At 45.4% G+C, this 20,852-nt stretch overlaps 2 protein-coding genes across 7 annotated transcripts in view; one reads left to right on the plus strand and one right to left on the minus strand.

Annotated features, from left to right (window-relative positions):
• Nucleotides 1-12,152, minus strand: part of GNAT2 (G protein subunit alpha transducin 2) — a 30,496-nt gene extending 18,344 nt beyond the window's left edge. The window contains exons 1-2 of one of the 3 annotated variants that reach the window (XM_083445870.1): nt 3,771-3,809; nt 128-353 (exon numbers count right to left, since the gene is read on the minus strand). In XM_083445870.1, coding sequence (XP_083301996.1) covers nt 128-245 — 118 coding nt within the window. In that variant the 5' untranslated portion in view covers nt 246-353; nt 3,771-3,809. Of the gene's footprint in view, nt 1-127; nt 354-3,770; nt 3,819-11,617 lie in introns of those variants that run through there. The other 2 variants (XM_083445872.1, XM_083445871.1) reach the window with 2 other exon arrangements.
• Nucleotides 10,758-20,852, plus strand: part of AMPD2 (adenosine monophosphate deaminase 2) — a 50,953-nt gene continuing 40,858 nt past the window's right edge. Inside the window, exon 1 of one of the 4 annotated variants that reach the window (XM_083445680.1) lies at nt 10,758-11,512. In XM_083445680.1, the coding sequence (XP_083301806.1) occupies nt 11,503-11,512 (10 nt within the window). In that variant the 5' untranslated portion in view covers nt 10,758-11,502. Of the gene's footprint in view, nt 11,513-12,251; nt 13,625-20,852 lie in introns of those variants that run through there. The other 3 variants (XM_083445682.1, XM_083445679.1, XM_083445681.1) reach the window with 3 other exon arrangements.

Genomic DNA, 20,852 nt, shown 5'->3' on the forward strand with positions numbered 1-20,852 from the left:
AATTCTTCATTCGGAAACGTGTGATAGTATAGGAAGCCCTGGAGAGAGCTGCCTTCTCATTTTGCTTGCCAGTGGTGTGTTCCCCTTGCAGCCCACCCCCTACAAGATCTCATTACAGCACACCTACCGAGCAGTAGCAGCTTGACTGTCTTTGCCTCTTTATCTGCATCCTCCTGTAGCTTCTTTTCCAGTTCTTTGGACCTCTTGGCAAGTTCCTTATCCTCTGCACTTGCTCCACTCCCCATCTCACCGTCTCCTTCTTCTCTCCTTCCTCCTCCTCCTCCTCCCGTTGGTTCCTGAAGCCCCCTCTAGCTCTTCGGTTTGTTCCAGCTCTTCAGATTGGTTGACTCACCCTTTTCCGGGTGGAGGAGACGAAAAAGACCAAAATAAAAGTATCTTAGGCGGAATCCTCCAGGGTGATGAAGAAGGTATTCCACCGGAGCTGCCTTAGCTCCGGCAGCTGCAGGCGGCAAGGCAGCTGGTCCAAGACCTGCTAAGAAGGTAGCATCAGAGTTCTTCACCTTGCTCTGTGCTCTTTCCCCTCCCCCACTCCCTGCTAAGTCTTCGTGGGTAACCCAATTTTGTTAACGGTGGATTTGAGGGCTTTTTATCTCGCCATGTGACCTGGGAAATCCAATTATAAAAGCCCAAGATGGCAAAGATTAATGACTGGCAAAGCAGAACACTGAACCCAAGACTGTGGCGCCGTGTGGTATAGGGGAAGATGCTTATGCAACACGAGGATGTAACATAGCAGCTCCCCCAGTGAGAAGAGGCTACGACGTTTGGGGATTTTTAGTTTAGAAAAATAGGTGAGTGAGGAGCAGGCGACAGGAAGGATAGTGTATAAAGTGGTACTTGGTACAGAGAAAATGGATGTGGATGAGCATTCCTCCCTCTCTTATAATATTGGAACCTGAGGCCATCCAATTAAGTTGAATGTAAGGAGATTCAGGACAGATAAAAGGACATCATTAAAACTATGGAGTTCGCGCTCCCCCCCCCCCCAACAAACGTGTAAGGATGACCACCAACTTCAATGGGATATGACATGAAAAATAAGGCTATCAATGGCTGTGGGTCATGATAGCTCTGTATTCTACTTTCAATATTGGAGGTGCATGTTTCTCAATAGCTGCTGCCAAGGAACACAAGTGGGAGTGAGCTATTCCACTCCTGCTGCTTCTGAGCTTCCTTTTCACATCTGGTTGGCCACTGTGTGAAGCAGAAGGCCTGCCTTCGATGGGCCTTTGTTCTGATCGAACAGGGCTCCTCTTAGGATTGGATGCGAACAGCTCTCTCTACCTACGTACTAGGCAAGGATTCCTAATTCCCAAAGGAGGCCTCATAGTCAGCTCCTCCCCTTGGAGGCCTGTTGGGGGATTAATTAATAAACTAATAGTTATTATTCATTTGATTTATATTCCAAATTCTTCAGAGCTGGATCATCACCGTCAGTTTATTTGTATGCTATTTTCTCACAAAATTGTGCCCAAAGTGGTTCATAACATATTGGGTGAACAAATTATAGCCATTCTCTCTCTCTCTCTCTCTCTCTCTCTCACACACACACACACACACACACACACGCACGCACACACAATTAGAAAATATAACACTAATAAATAATTACCAAAAAATCAATCCACACAAGTTTGTATAAAATAATACAAATGAACTAACCTAATTTAACAGCTTAAAACTAACCAGAAATTTAAAAAGTAGTATACAAAGCACCCACACACTCCAGATGGGTCTTTCCCCAATAGTTTGGACCAAATCTGATGGGGAAGGTGGCTTAAGAATTTGTTGAGGCCCCAAATGTACAAGCTAGTCTCATTTTGGCAGCTGCAACCCAGTAAACTTAATAACATTTATCCCCAACAGGTGCCGCCTAGGGATTGACCATGGAGATGGCACCGCTGAAATGCATGTGTAATTAGATGCAGCTATTTCTGTTCCTTTACTGCTCTTCTCCCCCACACAGTCAGGAAGAGTACAGAATTCTGACACTAGTATTCTCTCGCTCACCAAGGAAAAGGTGGCAGAGCTTCCTCCCTCCCAATAGGCTGGGAATAGCAGGAGGACCATGCCTATCAACAACATCTTCAAGGAATGCTTTGGTGCTTTTCACATGAACTGCCCCATAGGCCTGGCTTTGCCATCATCAGAGCTTGTGAAAATGTGAGGTGACCCCCCCACATACACACAGTGGCACAAAGGCCAAAACAGATGTGCTGCTCAGCATATTAGGGGAAGATGGTGAGCTTCTGGGTTTTGTTTGCTTTTCTGTTTGCATAGAGGAAAGGAAACGAACACACGTCTCAGTCCTAGAAGCAACCATCAGCCATTGAAACGGGGTGGGGTATATCCCTTGTGCACAGGGATAAATGAAGAACAAAATGCACTCCTCTCTTTCCTTTTTCCTGTGTGCAGCCCTGGCTCTTCTGAGGAATAAGATAATTCACTGAGGTGGGGAACGAGTGAGTTTAATCCTTAAGTGCTGGCAAGCAGAATCGCACCCGCTAATCATGCTTCTCTCTATCCTGCTACTTAAGCTCTTTAAACTGCTGGCTTTGCTTACAAAATCCTCCCCCCTCCTGCAGCAAACTCCTACATCTTGGGAGGTTTGCAGTTCTAGAAGGGTCAGGAGATCTCTGTGCGCACTCTCTCTGCGTGTGCTGGGCCGATGCCTGTTGGAGGAGGCCTTCTTAATGCTCCCAGTCTGATAACCCCACTGACAGGTGTTCTCCTCAGCCACTTTCCCCACAGCCCTGTACTCCTGCTCCCCTTCTGTTACATACCCTCCTAACATTTCTTAGATGAAAATAGGGACATACTGTCCTACGTCAGGAAGCCTCATTCTCACTGAACACATTGTCTGTCTGTCGTTCTGTCTGTCAGTCATTGAATCTTATTTTCAATTAATTGGGTGCATGCCCTGGAAGGTGATTTGGCTGAGCACTTACAAATGCACAGCTGATGTCCACTTATTTCATAGAACCTTTGTGTTAATGGAGTCTGAGTATATGGTGCCAATTGACTAGTACGGTATAACTGAATACTAGCAGCCTCATACCCAGCATTACTCAGGAATTCTAAGAAACCAAAAGGTCATTACAGTTTTGAAATCAGGACTTAAAACCCACACAGTTTTGAAAGGTTCATGCTGCCATCTCGATTCAAAACACCATCCAATTGTATCTGGGGTATAAATTTTGTTGTTGTCGTCGTCCAAACACAGACAAAAGCCTGTTCCTTGATCTCAGTTCAGGAATAATCGTGCAAAATCTGGTTACACTATCTTAAGAGGTGCACAACAAATAACTTTCTAAAATACTGTAGATAGATAATAAAACGTTTGCTTTTAATCTTAAGTAGTTATAGGAAGAAGGGCATGTTTATAAGATAGATCAGAGAGGCTAGGGAATGGAGCCACATGAGCCATAAGCTTTAGGATTACTATAGTTGGAAAAAGTGAGGGATTTCTTCCACATTAAGCCAGGCTTCCCCAACCTGGTGCTCTTCATATGTTTTTGGCTGCAAATCGCAAAGCATGCTGCCCGGGACTGATGGGAGTTATAGTCCAAAACAGATGGGTGCCCACCTGTATCTAAAGGCATATTGTGTTGCTTCAGCAACACACAGATCTTCCTTTCTGAATCAGGAAAAAGATAGTACTGTAATATGATGTGTATCCCATCTGGGATTCTACAGTTTCATTATAGCTCCTGTATATTCCAGTCGCCATTCAGTTATTGTTATATTACCTGCTCCCCTGGTTTTGCTGTAGAGTCAGTCTGTCACCAGGCCTTGAGAACAGCCACATGTTGGTGAGCATGTGGAATTCCCTTTGCTCGGAGCTGGCGTTCTAAAAATACCCCGTTCTCGGTCCAAGGATTAAAGTGATTTCACAAAGCAATTGCCTGAAACAGGTTTCTAATCCTGACACTGAAATTTGTTTGTCTTAATTTATGGACCTTGCTTAGCCTCCTGTGATTTCTGTGAGGGGCGGAGACCGAAATAGGTGAGGAGAAAATAACTAGTAGCAGTAAACACACGAAGGCAGATGGAGCATTAGAGTGGAGTTGTGTGGTTGTGAAGCCTCCTAAATATGTGGATGAAAAATTAAAATTAATAAATATCTTAACTGTGAATAATAATAATAATAATAATAATACTTTATTATTTATACCCCGCCCATCTGGCTGGGTTTCTCCAGCCACTCTGCATGGCTCCCAGCAGAGTACAGTGTTAACTCAGGTTAAGTACTTAATTCGTTCCGGAGGTCTGTACTTAACCTGAAACTGTTCTTAACCTGAAGCACCACTTTAGCTAATGGGGCCTCCTGCTGCTGCCGCGCTGCCAGAGCACAATTTCTGTTCTCATCCTGAAGCAAAGTTCTTAACTTGAAGCACTATTTCTGGGTTAGTGGAGTCTGTAACCTGAAGCGTATGTAACCTGAAGCGTATGTAACCTGAGGTACCACTGTAATGATAATAATAATAATAATAATAATGTGATAAAACATCAAACATTAAAACAGCTTCCCTAAACAGGGTTGCCTTCATATATCTTCTAAAAGTCAGATAGTTCTTTATTTCCTTGACATCTGATGGGAGGGCGTTCCACAAGGTGGGCACCACCACTGAGAAGGCCCTCTGCCTGGTTCCCTGTAACCTCACATCTCGCAGTGACAGAACTGCCAGAAGGCCCTCAGAGCTGGACCTCAGTGTCCGGGCTGAACGATAGGGGTGGAGACGCTCCTTCAGGTATACTGGGTGGAGGCCGTTTACTGCTTTAAAGGTCAGCACCAGCACTTTGAATTGTGCCTGGAAATGTACTGGGAGCCAATGTAGGTCTTTCAGGACCGGTGTTATGTAGTCTCGGCAGCCACTCCCAGTCACTAGTCTAGCTGCTGCATTCTGGATTAGTTGTAGTTTAAAGGTCACCTTCAAAGTCTGTACCAACAGTCCTCTATTTTGAAGGGCAGTCAAGAGGACAGCCCTCTATTTGAAGGTGTCCCAAGTCCGGTTTAAAGAGAAGGAATGAAAAGGGAGAGCAGAAGTTGCCCATCAACAGTTAGCATCTCCTGGTCATCAGACGAAACAGGCACAGGGTGTCTTCCCCATTGCGACAAGAAGTATTGTATTTTTATTTAAATTATAGTAATTATTTTTAAATTTGCACATATACTTAAACATTACCATATGCAAATATTATACAGATTGGGGTCTTCTTTTTTTAAAGGATGCATATCTTCTTCTTTTTGGTGGTGCAGAACTCAAATTGTTCTTGAAATGTTTATCAGCCAGGTCGTAGCTCAAGTTGATGGGAGAGACCTCTTTCATTGGCTATTTGCCCTGAGACCTAAAAATGGAACCTCACTAATTGGAGGGAAGACTGCTACATGCCAGGTGTCTCAGAAGATGATGCTGTGAATAGTAATATTTGCATCTGCAAATGCATTTCTGTATCTTAATTGTCAAGATTCGGTCAAAAGGGTTCCACACCATATAATGATAAAGAGTCTTTCCTTAAGATCTGCTGAATTCAGTTGGACTTACTCAGTGGCGGACTTTGGGCTCTCAAATGTCAACAGTGCCCTGTGCAACACTAACATTTGGTACCCCCCCCCCCACTCTTCGTACTCCATTCTACATAACTGTTGCATTGGCCCCTGTGGCCAGCATGGCCGGACTGGTCAGGCTACCCTAAAACTGCCTCTGACCTACTCCAATGTGATGTGCACTGGACTGCCAACTTATTCAACAGTTTTGTACCTTATCCTTTACAAACGTTTCCTGAGTCAGTGGCGTAGCGTGGGGGGTACAGGGGGGGGGGCTGGCCGCACCGGGCGTAACATCGGGGGGGGGGGGCTTGCACTCGCAGCTCTCTGAGTGCTAAAATCCACGGGTTAGGGGGTGCAAATTACTTGCCTTGCCCCGGGTGCTGACAACCCACGCTACGGCACTGTCCTGAGTTTAAGAAGTTTGTGGGAGGAGCGAATACATTTTTTTTTTAATTCTCTTTGTTTTCTAAATTACTCCTCCTTTGGGCTGGGAACTCGAGCAGAGGCATACCTAGTCTCCCTTGTACCTTTGCCTAGGAGCTACATAGCAACCTCACCACATTTGCTGCAGATGTTTATATACACACACACACAGAGGGAGAGGGATCTTCCACAACATTATTGCTCAATATAAACTTTCCAGTCATGAGGAGACAAACCACTAAGGGGACATCACATTTTACATCCACAAATATACCTCAGGCAAGGTCCTTCATGAACCTCAACAGTAAGGAGCCATCCCATTCCAAAACAACAGCTCTCTTCATCTCCACCTACCCCATATCCTCCTCTTCCTCCTCTTTAAGGAGATTGGGAATCCTTTCCTCCATCCCTCTCCAAAGCATCCTTTTCTAGAGGATTGTTTTCCAGTCCCTGTGCTTCCATGCAAATACGTAGCCACACAGTGTCCCTTCCTGCGTCTTCGTATGGCAGCTCTGCCCAGGGGTGCCAACTTGAATAAAATACTTATCAATTACAAGACACACGCGCACCATTTGATTGATTACATAATTGATTACAAGACGCGGCACATAAGCCTAGGTCCATGAGTAGTGAATGGGTGCGTTGTAACATTTTATCACTCTACAAATGCAATGCTCCAGTTAATCATGTCTTCCTAGGTAGATGTTTCAAGGAAATACCCTCTAGCCCCGACTGGTGGTTAACCTTATGCAAGAGAACCTAGGAATTGCTAGCTATCTGCAGGGATGAGTCTGTATTCCTCATTTTCCAATGAAAGGTAGGGTGCATAAAGGTGAAAGATGCAGAAGCAGGAAATGAACAAATATCTTCTTTCTTAATAGCAGCCAAAGTTTTAATTGCACAGAACTTTTGAAAGGCAGAAGCCCCAGCAATGAAAGAAGGGAGGATATTGGAAGTAGCTGTAGATCAAACTAGCAAAGCTAATTTTCTGGATTTAAAAAAGGTGGTAGAATCAAGGAGGTTTTGAGACAAATTATTTTGAAAATATAAAAATCATTATAACGGCAATATAGGTTGAGGGAATTTTAACTGGACAAAATTAATAACCACCTCAGGGGTCCCTTTACCTTTACCTTTTTAAGAACTGATATTATATTTGTGGATGTACCTTAAAATGTGATGTACAGCACTTAAAAGCTACTTGACAGAAATGTCTTGTCCTGGGCATGAAATTGAGAATGTGAGCATATTGAAAATATATGACTGGTAATATTTTGAATTTATATTGAAATAAATGAAAACACAAAAAGGTGGCAACCCGCAAAAGAAGCATTTGAGCTCTTGGCTGGTCTGGTTTACTGACCAGGACAGGGTTAATCCTCCCCCTCTCATTTGAAGGCAAGCAGAACTGGCTGCACCTGTGATGCAACCCAGCAGATATTTTGCAACCTCCTGACCATGAAACTGATGCTAAATTAATTTTCCTTTAGCTTTGTACCTTACTGTCCAGATCTGATAAGATTTGCTGGAGCCAATCAGAACCAGTGTTGAGAACAACATTCTGAACAATAGGATCTTCACTAGAACAGAGAAAGTGTGCTAGTGCCTTTTAAGTTCACCTGTAGCTTGAAAAACAGAAAGATTTGTGCTTCTCTTATCTGACATGCTCTCTTGAGGACTATGAGTCCTGGTGTTCTTAAGTGCATAAGGAGGAGGGTGCGATAAAGCACAATAATAACAACTGGAAGCATCTAGTGAGAGAACCAGTGCTGGTTGTAGGAGTTAGAGGGTACCATTTTAAAAAAAAAAACAGGCATTCATTTTATAGATTTATTTTAATTTATTAAATTTCTGTACCACCCTTCATCCGAGGATCACAGGGAGATTCACAACATAAAAATACATAACAAGCAAAAACAATTTCCCACCCACACTTTAAAAGGCCATGGATTGTTTAATTAGCCAAAGACCTGGGAGAAGAGGAATATTTCTGCCTGGCATCTAAATATTGAAACACAGGTTTATATATAAATATATTGGGTTCGATTCAACACTAGCAGAAGCCAGCAGTAGCAGAAGCCAGCATAACAACTCCTGCTAGTATAATGGGACTCCTCTCCTCTCCTCTCCACCCCCCACCCGTGCCCTCTCCAAACCTGCTTGGGTCAGGAGAACCTCCAAAATGACAAGCAGGGGGGGAGGGAGCTCATTCTATCTGGCAAACATAAATGCTTGGGCTGACAGAACAACTGCCTTAGCATGGTGCTGAATTCCAACGGTAGATTTCCAGATTAGTGCCAAAATACATAGGTCCTAATTCACACATGTACATGGGACAAGAGTGGTTAAGCCACGCACAGCAGTTTTTGTATACTACAGAGGTCTGATGGGCCAGATATTTATCTATCCCAACTCAGCAGGCCAACTCTGACAGGTGGGTTGCCCCACGAACCTCTTAAAGTTGGCCCTTGGTTGTGAAGGTGGTAGGGGGTAGAAATACTGCCCAAGTTTTGTGCTTTCCGCAGTGGAATCTCTGCCTTCCCCTCACCGAATGTTGCGTTTGACATCAGGTATAGAACAGGTAGGTGTGGTTTCAGGAAAAGGGCATGTATGGGGCCAAATGGGGATCCTTAATGGGCCAAGTCTGACCCGCAGGCCAGAGGTACCTCACCATGTGTAAACCTGCATGGGAAATATCCTTTCGGATGACATTTTTCTGGCCTTTTAAACTGAAAAATAACCTTCAAAGCAAACTGGTTTATTTATGTTTGCAGCTATGTTGGTCCATTAGAGAGTTAAAAAAAATAGGAAAGTAGGACACATTAACTTGCTTAGGACCAATCAAAAGATTATAAAATAGTCAGGAAGCTCTGTAGGACTCTTTCTGAGGCTGGATGATTAAAAATAAAACAAAAACAAAAACAAAAACCAGGCATAATGGAAAACACCTAAGGTGAGCCATTATGCAATCCGAGAAATGTAGAAAATGCTATTTCAGAATGAAAATAGAAACTTTTATTTCATGACTCATGAGTCTGTGGTATGCTGTGTTACAAGTTTTTCTAGGGCTTACAAAAAATGAAGTCTGCAGAAAGTCAGCTGACGAGGGGCACATTATATGTGGAAATTGTTCAGTTTGGTTGTGTATTTTAAAAAATGTGTTATTGTTTATGACAACTTATGTTGTAGTCATGCATTTTTTTCATGTTGTAAGCCGCCTTGAACACGGTTTGAACTGTGGAAAGGTGGCATACAAATAAATTATGTATGTATGTAGGACAAATATATTAGAGTGGCATTCAACCAAATTTTACTCCGAGTATCTGAGGGACAGTAGATCCACTGAAATTCATGAACAAAATTATTCATTTCAAAATATCTACTCTGCATAAAACTTACGTTGACTACTATCCTTAAACTCCAGATTGTATGTTGTACAGTATAACTTTTGATAATATTCACTGTGACATGCATGATTTAGGGAGCGCTGCAGAGCAATTCACACGCTGTGTGAATGCCTGCACAAGATGTGGAGAACACTGGGTTATGAGGCCAAGGATTACTAGGAAACAAAGATACAAATTCTTTTTTCCCCTATGAAAGAAAGAAAATGCCCACATGAGTAAACATGCAAGTTTTATGAAAACTAAAAGTGCAAAACATTTTTAAATGAAACCAGATGTTATTGTGTTTATTACATTTTAATGCCAAAGCTGTATCTGTGATTTCATTTCTTGGTCACTCTCCCATGGAATCTTTATTGTCCTTGATATCATTGAATAAATATTAATTATTGTCTAAATACAGGGGATTTTTTTCTAAGTATGATTATGATTGCAGCTTGATTCTGCCTTTGTTTGGGGTTGTACATGTCCTCTAAATCCCTCCCCACTCCCTTCTTTCATTCGGTACTCTGGGGCAAGAGGACAGTAATCCAGGTGATATGTTAAGCAAGACTTGTTGTTCTGGATTAATTCAGAATGAAAAGGAGCTGTTATTCAAGATGAATGATGTCCCTATGACTAAAAGGGAAGGGCACCAACACGTAATTTATCACAACACTAACTCCACTTTTTTAAAAATGCCAGGAAACTTTGCTGTTGAGAAGCCCTGCCGGGAAGGACTGCACACTTCACTTTCCGGAGGGACAGCGGTTTGTTGCAGCAAAAACAACAGAGTCTTGTGGCACTTTAAAAGATGAACGAACTTATTCTGGCATTAGCTCAGAAGCCACCTCATCAGATGTGTGAAGTGTTACCCAGAGTCACAGGTTATATATACAAATGGTGAAGGGATTCTGAACTGCGAGGTCAGACGAAAATGAAATGCGGCAAGTACAGAAGGGAATCTAACACTGGCGATTGGGTAAGCCGTTGTTGATGATAAATCAGGCATCCTGGCACTGGATGAGCTAATGAATAAATAAAGCGTGTGTGCACGTGACTGAACTTTATCCTGACTCAAGTCACAGTTGTTATCGCAGAACCTCTCAAAGAACTGCAATTCGGCGCTTTCAGGTCGCAGTTTCCCTTCTCAATTCCTTCGTTCAAGAGGTCAGTTTCAAGAAGCACACACCATGCATTGTGTTAAGTTGTGGGTGAACATGTCAGACAACACAGCGATTCTTCAAACAGCTCTTGTTTATTCACAGGCCAGAACAGAACTGAACTGAAGGGTTCAGCCAGCCTGCTTATATAGAGCTCCACTAGAACACAACAGTAAACCATTTTCTGTAACTATCCAATCATTGAACGTCACTTTCAAACCCTTATTTGCATATGTGGACCTGAGTGAAAACTATCTACAGTAACCCCCCTGCTGGCCCAGGGTGAGAACTTCAGTACATAACACCTTGAAAGGACAGCACTTCCCCCAAAGAACTCCGGGAACTGTAGTTGGCCAAGGGTGGCTGGGAAATGTAGCGCTTTGAGGGAGAAACTACAGTTCCCAGGATTCTTTGTGCGTGTGTGTGTTTGGGGGGGGGGGAATGTGGCACATTTCGCCCCCTTTCTTGACATGCGGCTGACTTCTAGTTACACCGCCGCGAGATGGCGGCACTCCCACAAGCCGGATGAAACTCCTTTGTTCGGCGCCGGCGGCGGCGCCGGCCACGGGGCGGGGCTTGGGCCGCCCTACCTGTGCGCCACGATTTGATTTTGCAATGCCGGCATGCCCAGTGGGTGTAGCATCTTCACTTCTGCTCTTATATAATGCGGCTGCTTCTCCTCGGGGCCAGTGACAGCAGCACCTTCCCCGCCAGTACTCGGGCGCCCTGAAGCCCTCAGCCGGGCCAAAGTAGTTCCTCGGGCGGACCCCTCAGAAAGAAGCCGAGCACTTGCTCCGGGGTGGGACTTTGGGCCAGGAAGTGCTCGTGAAACGCCCCCGCTCCCAGGGGCTGCCAGGGGCCGGCTTCCTCTCCAGCTGCGGGGCGGCGGCGGCTCGGCAAAAGGAGACTCCCCCCTCCGGTTCCCGGTACCTGCCGCCCGGCGGCCTCCGCAGGGGCCGCGATGGCTTCAGGTAGGACGACACCTTCGCCGTGGCAAACCGAGGGCTTTTCCGCACCGCCGTCAAAGCACCTCGGGTCCGCGAACTGCTGCCCCGCAGACCCTCCTCCTTCCTTACCGCGCAGCCCGAAACTTCATCGGGCTATGCCTGAAAGAATGCGGGAGCGGAGGGTGAAGGCGGCCGGAGCGAGAGGAGCTCCGGGGGGCGCCCGTGCCCCACCAGTTACCCAGCCCAGTAACGCGGGCGGCTGGGTGTGGGAGGAGGTTCAGATCTCCAGGGCGGAGCCGGATCCAGGCGAAAGAGCTGGAAAGTTTTGTGTGTTTAAAAAGCGGATGTAGCGAGCCGAAGTTTTTCCTAGCAGATCTCTTGCGCAAGGGCAGACGTTTAAAGGCGCCTTGAAGCAGGGTCGCTCGGCCAGAGTTTGGGGAGAAGGCGACGGCTACCGTCCGTTGCGCTCGCGGGGGAATAATCGTAGTTACCCGGAAACTCGCTTCAAGTTCAAGGGCTGCTCCGCCGCCATTTCCCTCCTGTAGCCGACTTCCCTTCCCTTCCCCCAAGCCGCCCTCTCTCGAGTGCAGCCAGGTTAGCTGCTGGGCTCCACAGAAAAATGCAAGATGTCCCCTCGAGCCAAGTTTCCCCCGCCAACCCCCTAAGTGGCACTTGCACAACGGGCTGGTTATGCAAACTCGCCCACCCCCCCGGGCAGGGAAACCGGCTGCGATTGGCCCTCCCCGCATGCCGCTTCCATGCCCGCAGCGGATCAGGGCCGGGGAGCTCTGCCGAGGATGCCGCGCCTCGGCTGCAGCAAGCGCCGCCTCCGCCCGCCGAGCTCGGTGCGGAGGGCGGCGCTCAGCATCTTCGCAGGAGCCGCCGAGCCCGGCAGGCCTCGGAGGGGGAGGAGCCAAGCGTTTCGGAATCTGGTCCATTGTGCCAAGTTGGCCTGTGTTTAAATGCGAAGGGGGGCTGTCTGCGCTCCCTGCCCTGCCACCGCCGTTTGCTTGGGCCGACGGCGTGGTCGAGGCTGGTCTTGAGGCAGACAGCTTCCGGTAGAAGCGAACTCCTGGAAAAGGGGTCTGGCTGGTTGCCTGTTGCGGAGGGAGAGGACCCGAGAGCCTATTATAGTGCACAAGCTAGCTCGAGAGACACTTGCATGTCAAATCCGTAGATTTCCATCAGTATCTTTCAATACATTTCTGTGGTCTTGTGGTATCCAGTCGCCTCGGTTTAACCCGATTGTGTTGCCGACTTTACATTTCATTTAACCCTTTGGCGTTTTCTTCGAAACCCAGGAAGAATGCCGCAATTGCTTTTGCCCCTTGGGAACAGCAAGCCCGGTAGTGTCTAGAATCCCGTTTCTGCCATCGGGCTGATAAGATCAGGATCAAGAAGGGGCGTATGTTCGAAATCGCGTTAACACACCTCACTTTTAACAATCGGATGACTAACCGATGGTGATATCGCCCCCTCTGTAATGCAAACTGTACTTCCAGGTAGGAGGGTGCTAGGGAGGAATGGAACCCGGGGTGGTAGTTATTCTGGATTAATTATTTCTCGTGGGGCGTGCTCTCGTGCGTGTGGCCTTCACGGTGCAAGGAGCCCAAACGCCCCGCGCTAGAGGTGGGGTTTGTGAGCCTGAGACTGAAGCAAGGTGGGGGGAGGGCAGCGGTCTGGGCTGCCTGCAAGGAAACCAGCCGATCCAGGGATCCCCTGGTGCCTGTTCCCTCGGAAGCAAATCCCCCCGATTCCAATGAGACCGACTGCCAAGTAACAGCGGACAGGGATCGCAGGCCTTGCCTTTCATTCAGCACCCCCACTGACGAATCGGGGAGCAGACAAGGTGCGCTCTAGCGCAGGATCCGACCTCGATCCTCCGCTTAGGAAGGCGCGCGCGGGGGGGGGCGTCTTTGTCCGCCCCTGGTCTGGGAGGAGCACACTCCATCCATCAGCGGCAAGAGGCGTGGCCTAGCTTAGTGCCCGCCTCTTTCTTGAGCACGGCAGCAGCGCCGGTTCCGAGACTTCGGTGGAGCTTCCAGGAGGCAGCAAAAATGTCATCTGGCGCTGGGCCCCCCAAGAGCGGATCCCCGCTGAGGAAGCGGGCCAGTCTTCAGGCTCCCATCACAGGAGGTGAGCAGGGCGTGGTATTGTCTCCTTAGCCACTAGATGCTGCTATCAAAAGAGAGAGAAGCTGGGAAAATAGCAGTCCTGGAATGGAAACGACCCCAGCCCCCATTCCTTCACTCTATACTGTTTTTCGGTTATGTGTTTTTTCATCTTTAAGCAGACGATTGCTCCTTTAGGCTGTTCGTTGACCATGATAGGGAGACAAGAGCATCATCCTGCGCTTTTTTGCTCAGAAACAAGTCCCGCTAAGCATGCATAGGATTGTGTGAGAATTCAGGGACCAGAGAGGCATGAAGAGTACACACGTTTTGAGGCATAAAGTGGCAAATCTTTCAAAGAGCTTCAGCATCCATGTGCCACCCTTTCTGTGTGTTGTGGAGCCCCATTCTATTGAGTGGAGCAGAAATTTGGATAGCCAATTTGGATAGAAATTTGGATAGGTTGGTTGTTGGATTAGGGAGGAGGAACATCTTTGACTATCTGTACAGTAGAGACTAGAGGTGTTAGAATGCTGGATTTAAAGCTGTTGTTGATTAGGATAATATAGTTATACTCTGTGTTTGTTTGTTTGTTGGGTTTGGGTGTTTTGTTTTTGTTATTCTGTATACAAGCATTTGGAAGGCAGCAATACCTGGGATTCCTTCTAATTATGTCTTAGATTTTTTATTACAACTGACATGCTAGCTGGGGGAAAGGCATTTAGATTCTCCCCCTTCCCATCAGATGCGCCAGCTAAGGGGAGGCTGTTTAGATTGCCCACAAAAAACATAGTAAGAACTGTGAATTTCCTGTGTAATACAACACATCTGAAAGATATCTCGCCTCACCTTTCCTGGTTCCTTAGATTCAGGCTTACTTTTAATCACAGCTTGCCAGAAATTTGGTGTGGTGTGGTGAATGCAAAATAGTAATGCTCAATTTTCTTCTTGGCATGTGCAGAGAGCATGCCATTTCTAGTGAGCCACCTCCAGCCAGCTGGAACATGGAGCATGGCTAGGTATGTGTAAACCCTGGATCCCCTTTTCTGAGAAGTTCAGCACTGTCTGTACTTTTCCTTTCTTGGCTTCTACCTTGTTGCTTAATTTGAGGTAAGTGGGCCAGTATCTGCAGTGCTTTACAGGTTATTTGTGAGAACTGGAGAGAAGGTATATTCCCAGGTTTGACAGTTTTACTTTGAGTATTTTACCTCTTGGGTTAGATATGTCTTTTGTAGGAAGCACGGGAGTCTTTGCGCATAAAAAGCACACCCTCCTTCATGTGGGAGTACATCTGCAGTGTGTGGGTATGTAGGAACTGCAACTGCAGGATAGGGTACGTGGCATTCGCTCCTACTGAAGCAGGCTGCTGCTCCATATGGCTGTCTTTCTTGTATCCTTATGAGCTCCTGGGCTCTCTTCATTTGGAGCTATGAGTGCCCAGGAGCTGATATAGAACATACATATAGTGTAGCTGTCCAATATGTGCATACAGATTGCTGTTGATGGGTTAGATAAGCTTGTGATGTGCATATGCATGGAGGTATATATTTTTGAGAATGGGAATCATGTTAATGATAAGGTGCCTGAATTGAATGGCTGCTTGTTGATAAAAGAAATATTTACACATTGTTTCCCTCCTTTTGTTTGTTCCTAAAATGTCTACCATCTAGATTGCCTAGGCCTGCAAACATTGGACACTTTGGAATTATTGCAGGCATTTCATAGTCTTTATTTAGACTGAAGGCGAGGGTCGTGAATGGGGTTTTCGCCTCAAAAAACTATACAGTAATGCTTTCCTTAAAAGACAGGATTCCTAGTAGCCTGAGTCTTAATTCTTCCTGAACTGCATTCTGAGGACTCTTTTTTTCTTTTACTGGCCCTTGACTGAGCATTTGTGGCCAGTAACATAATAATTAATAATGCTGTTCTAGGCTCTTCCTTTTATTCCCCACTTGCTTCTCACCATGAGGTTTTGGGTACCCAAGCACATAATGAAAATAGCAAGAGCTTCCATTGGGGAGCACTTGCTTTGCATGTAGAAAGTCCCAGGTTCAATCCCCAGCATCCCCTGTTAAAGCTGGGAAAGACTGTTAGTCTGAAACCCTGGGGAGCTGCCAGTCAGTGTTGACAGTATTGAGCTAGATGGACCAATGTTCTGACTTGGTGTAAGGCAGTTTCCGATGTTCCTTGGGTTTGCCTTCTGTAGTAAATGGACAGGATTCTCTTATCCCGATTCTATAGAATCCTCTGGAATGTTAAGAAGACAGACTAGCCTGGAGAGCTATCCATCCCAGTGTTGCAGCTGAGTTCATCCATTCTCCATCAGACGCTGCTGCTATTGCTACTGAAAGGAGGACAGATCTAGGATTTGTTTTTAAGAAAATCTTTGTAGCTTTGCTGTATATTAATTAAGAAAACTCCCGATATATCATACACCAGCACATGAGGGAGTATGCTTTGGTGTCTTCCTTTCACTGCTTATGTGATAGTGACATTAACAATCTGAGTTATCCCACATATAAATGTAAGAAGAGGGTGCTCATCTAGTCCAGCATCCTGTTCTCACAGCGGCCAACCAGATGCTTATGGGAAGCCAACAAGCAGGACCTGAGTGTAACAGCACTCTCCCCTATTGTCAGTTCCCCGCAACTGGTATTCTGAGGCATGTTGCCTCTGCTAGCAGAAGTGGAACATATCCCTGATGGCTAGTAGCCATTGATAGCCTTCTCCTCCATGAAGTGGTCTAACCGTTTTTTGAAAAACATCTGTAGTCAGAAGTGTGTTGGGACTGGCTTCTGTCACATCGTTCTCTGTACGGTGCAGATAGTTTTTAGGTAAAGGGACCCCTGACCATTAGGTCCAGTTGTGGCCGACTCTGTGGTTGCGGCGCTCATCTCGCTTTATTGGCCGAGGGAGCCGGCGTACAGCTTCCGGGTCATGTGGCCAGCATGACTAAGCTGCTTCTGGCAAACCAGAGCAGTGCACGGAAATGCCGTTTACCTTCCCACCGGAGCGGTACCTATTTATCTACTTGCACTTTGTTGTGCTTTCGAACTGCTAGGTTGGCAGGAGCAGGGACCGAGCAACGGGAGCTCACGCCATTGCGGGGATTCTGATCGACAAGCCCTAGGCTCTGTGGTTTAACCCACAGCGCCACCCGCGTCCCTGCTGATAGTTTTTAAGCTGACAGAAAACACTTCACCAGCCTGTCTGAGTGCAAATCAAATGATTTTGCCGGTGCTCTTCAGAGTGTGAGATAGTCATTGCATCCTTTTCTGCCCTACCTTTGTTTCAAGGGGTGTGTGTGTGTGGGCAGAATCTCTAGGCCCTTTGAGCATTTGTGGAAGTAAGCTCTGAAAGAAACAGCATGCTTCTTCCTATGTTCTTTAGTACTTGAGAGAATATCATTATTACCACATTGCAACTGGAAGCAAAATACTTCTGCATAGCCAAGACCATTGTTAAGTGACAGCGAGGCGTGCCTGGCTGCTTAGGGTGTCACATTTTAAAAACAGCTCGCAAAATGCCAGACGTGATTTCAGTTATTTTCTCATCTGTAATGGTACCCTTACAATTCCAGTTTCCCCCCCTCCTCATAGGAGCAATAATGGCAGGGCTGTGTATGGTGTTGTGCATGTCTATAAAATTGTCACACAAGCACAAGATCTGATAGAAGGTGCAAATCCTGATTTGCCGATGACCTTAGTTTTCACTTTAATTTTTTAAAAAGCCGGTTTTTTTAGCCTGGGCCTGGAGACGTTCCAGATGTTGCTGGACTACAGCTCCTGTCATCCCTGAGTCTGACAGCTGTCAAGGCCAAATGGAATGGTGGGAGATGGAGTCTAGCAACATCTGGAGGGTCACTGCGTCCCTATTCCTGCTTCAGGATTTCCAGTTTCAATGAGTTGGTACTTTAGTGCCCTAAACAGCTTTGCATCATTTCCTCCTTATTTTGTTTCAGTACCCCTTCATTTCTCACAGCATTTGTCCCCCCATCAGTCTTCAGAAACATCATTTTGGGACTCAGACCACATTGTTCAAACTGAGCAAAACGGTTCACATTTCCATATATTTTAATTGCAGCAGTTGGCTTTCCTAGGTTATTTTAGTGTAGAATTTGGAATCTTTTAAAAAAAAACCAACAGAAGTGCATACAGCCCCTGGACGTAACTGTGTAGTAATGTCTGTGCAGCACAACTCCTGTCCCCGTCCCCATGCTCAATCTTTTTTATCCATCAGTGAAACTTAATTGCATTCACTTTGGAGCAATTTGGGAATTGTCCTGTCCTTGGCTTGTCCAGGATCACATAGAAACAGGGCATGGCAAAGGTTTGCATTCAAATCTGCTGAGTCTTTCACTCTAACCACTGCAGTCAGCTTTCCTTTGTTAAATGACCCACCTTTGTCCCCTAAAGCTGTGAGGTAGTGGAGCCCTGTGCATGTGCGGGACAGATGGTTTTGTTGTTGCTGTTCTCTTGTTTTCCTTACTGTAATAATACTTGTTCTTTGGGAGGAAAGCATGAAATACAAGGAAAATAAACTTACTACTGTTGTTGTTTTTTGAGATACATGTTATTTTGAAAAGTATAGGGAATATTGGAGAAACAGGATGGAAGGGTTATAGCTGCCCACAAATATATATAGCGAGAGAGAAAAAGAGAGAGCGTGTACTTACAACCAGCAAAATTAGAGCTTGATAGAGATCTCCTAGCCACTATTTACCTTTAAGTCTATGTATCTGAGGCAACAGGGAAATGTTAAATAGCAAACTGATCATGCCTCTTGCCTTAGTTTCCTTTGGGCAGGCAGAATATTTTGAGAATCTCATTTAAAATAAAAATAAAAATAATACAAATAATATTGACTAGTCCTCTTGGGAGAAAATCCTGAGAACATAATCATATTTACTCTTGTGGTCCTCATGGGAGTAAAATTCCTAGAACAGGCTGATCATACTGTGTGACCTAAAAACATTTCTCAAAAGCAAATATTACAGTCACATAACAACCAGGGGATGCTTCTTTAGCTATGAATCCTGGTGGCAATAACCTCAGGCTAAACAGTGGAGAAGAGGACTGGCGTGCAGAAGGTGAGAATCTTCCCCAGGCTTCAAATGAGAAGTGACTGCTAGAAAAGGTGAGACAAGTTGGGGACCAAACTTATTAGAGGTTGCTAATAAGGCCCTGGGAAATAAGGTAATGGGGATGCAAGAGGAGATGCCTTGGCATATTGAGGTCCAAGGGCAGACCAAGGAAGGATTTGGGGGTTCCAAGCATGGGATTGTGAGTGGTGGTTCAGCAGTCAAAGGCAGTAAATGGAGGGAAATGTGTGTTTTAAAAGAACATTTCATGCCATGTGGAGGGATCTGGGAAGTGTGGGATCCTCTTTCAGCTTAGTGTGGTGTAGTGGTTAAGAGCGGTAGTCTCGTAATCTGGTGAACCGGGTTCGCGTCTCCGCTTCTGCGCATGCAGCTGCTGGGTGACCTTGGGCCAGTCACACTTCTCTGAAGTCTCTCGGCCCCACTCACCTCACAGAGTGTTTGTTGTGGGGGAGGAAGGGAAAGGAGAATGTTAGCCGCTTTGAGACTCCTTAAAGGGAGTGAAAGGCGGGATATCAAATCCAAACTCTTCTTCTTATTATTATTTGTGTGTGAGAGAGAGAGCATTTCAAAATTACTCTATTGCTAAATCTGCAGTAAAAGGATGGCAATGCTGCTTTTGTTTTCTTTAGAAATCTTACAGCGCAGTTCTGTTGTGCAGCAACGTTAAGTTGAATTCTAATCTTTTGTGAGTGAATTGCCTGATGTTTCCTCTACCCGTTTTTGTCTTTTAAAAATTTATTTAAAACTGTTTTAAGCCGCCTTTCCATAACTCAAAGCAGCTCACAGCGAATATTAAAATATAGTAAAAATGAGCAAAACATTATAATAGTGAAGAACAGGGGTTGTATAGAAAAGTAACAGTGAACTATCTATTGAAATTAAAAACTAGGTGAAAGAGGTATTGCCTTGGCACCAGTGCTTTTTCAAATAGAAAAACAGGTGCTGGTAGTCACCATGAAGTTGTTACAGTAAGTGCCACACTTTTTTTTTTTAATCCATCTTGATATTTTATTAAGGATTTTCTTGTTTTACAGAAGTAAGTGTAATGCCTCCGGTTTTTTTCCCCATGTACCAAATAGTATGGGAAACAGCCCTACTAGAAAAATTAGCTAATAAACTGAAACTGACACGGGGACAAACAGAAGAAGACGCCTTCACCCCGGTATGGCTCCCCTTTTTTCACATACACAGCCCAACAGGACAATGACAATAATCCACCAACAGCATACAAATCAATATGGCTAACCTGATCCCAAACATCCACCCACCTCACTCACACACGAAAGCAAAGATCACCACAGCCAATCACAAGCAAACAAACACATCCTAGGCCAACCCCAACCTCTCTCACCACCAAAGTGCCACACTTTTAACATTTGGGGGAAAGGTGCTGGTTCTGCATACCATTGAGTACCCCCAGAAAGAGCACTGCTTTGCACCCTTCCTAAAAGCCAGTAAAGAAGAGCGTTTTCTGCTGCAATGGAGTAACATATGTAAAGCCCTTGACCTCTTGCTTTTAACCACAGTACAGAAAATGGGGACTACTTAGAAGCAAAGCCACATGGAGCAAGCATATAGTTGTTCATTGTTTAGCAGGGTATTTTAGTTATTGTTGAGTCACTACTGGTCAGTTGAGTTTGTGCTCTCTATTTTTAGTTCTGTAGCAGTTAAAAAGTGTCCCCCCCCCCCGGGTCCAACTAATTCAGGTAAAAATAAATAAATGAAACTTGAGTAATAAACCTATAAATAGTCACGGATACACAATAGCCTGTGGTCTAAGCCAGATGTTGAAGAGCTGCTGTTTGGAAGAAGAATTCTCTCTAGGGTGTGGTGACGAAACCACTGAACCAGCCTTGCAAATAAGCCCACAAAAGTTACTAGCCTGCAAAATGTTTTGAGCTTGCAGGTGGGAATGATGGAAAGCTCCCCTTCTTCTCCAGGAGCCCACTACATTCCTATGCTAAGTGTGGCAGAATATAGGGCAACTCTTGTTAACTCTCCCTCTGTTACTCTCAGTAGATGTACAAAGCACAGCACAGTTTTCAAAGGGAGATTTCCCAGTGAAATGTTGGAAACTCCTGCAGAATGTGCACCTTGTGTCAGTTGTGTGATCTGAGAAAATTGTCTTAAGCAGAAGATTTTAAGAGGGAGG

The sequence above is a fragment of the Podarcis tiliguerta genome (genome assembly GCF_965153285.1).
Source record: "Podarcis tiliguerta genome assembly, chromosome: 6".
Taxonomy (NCBI): Eukaryota; Metazoa; Chordata; class Lepidosauria; order Squamata; family Lacertidae; genus Podarcis; species Podarcis tiliguerta.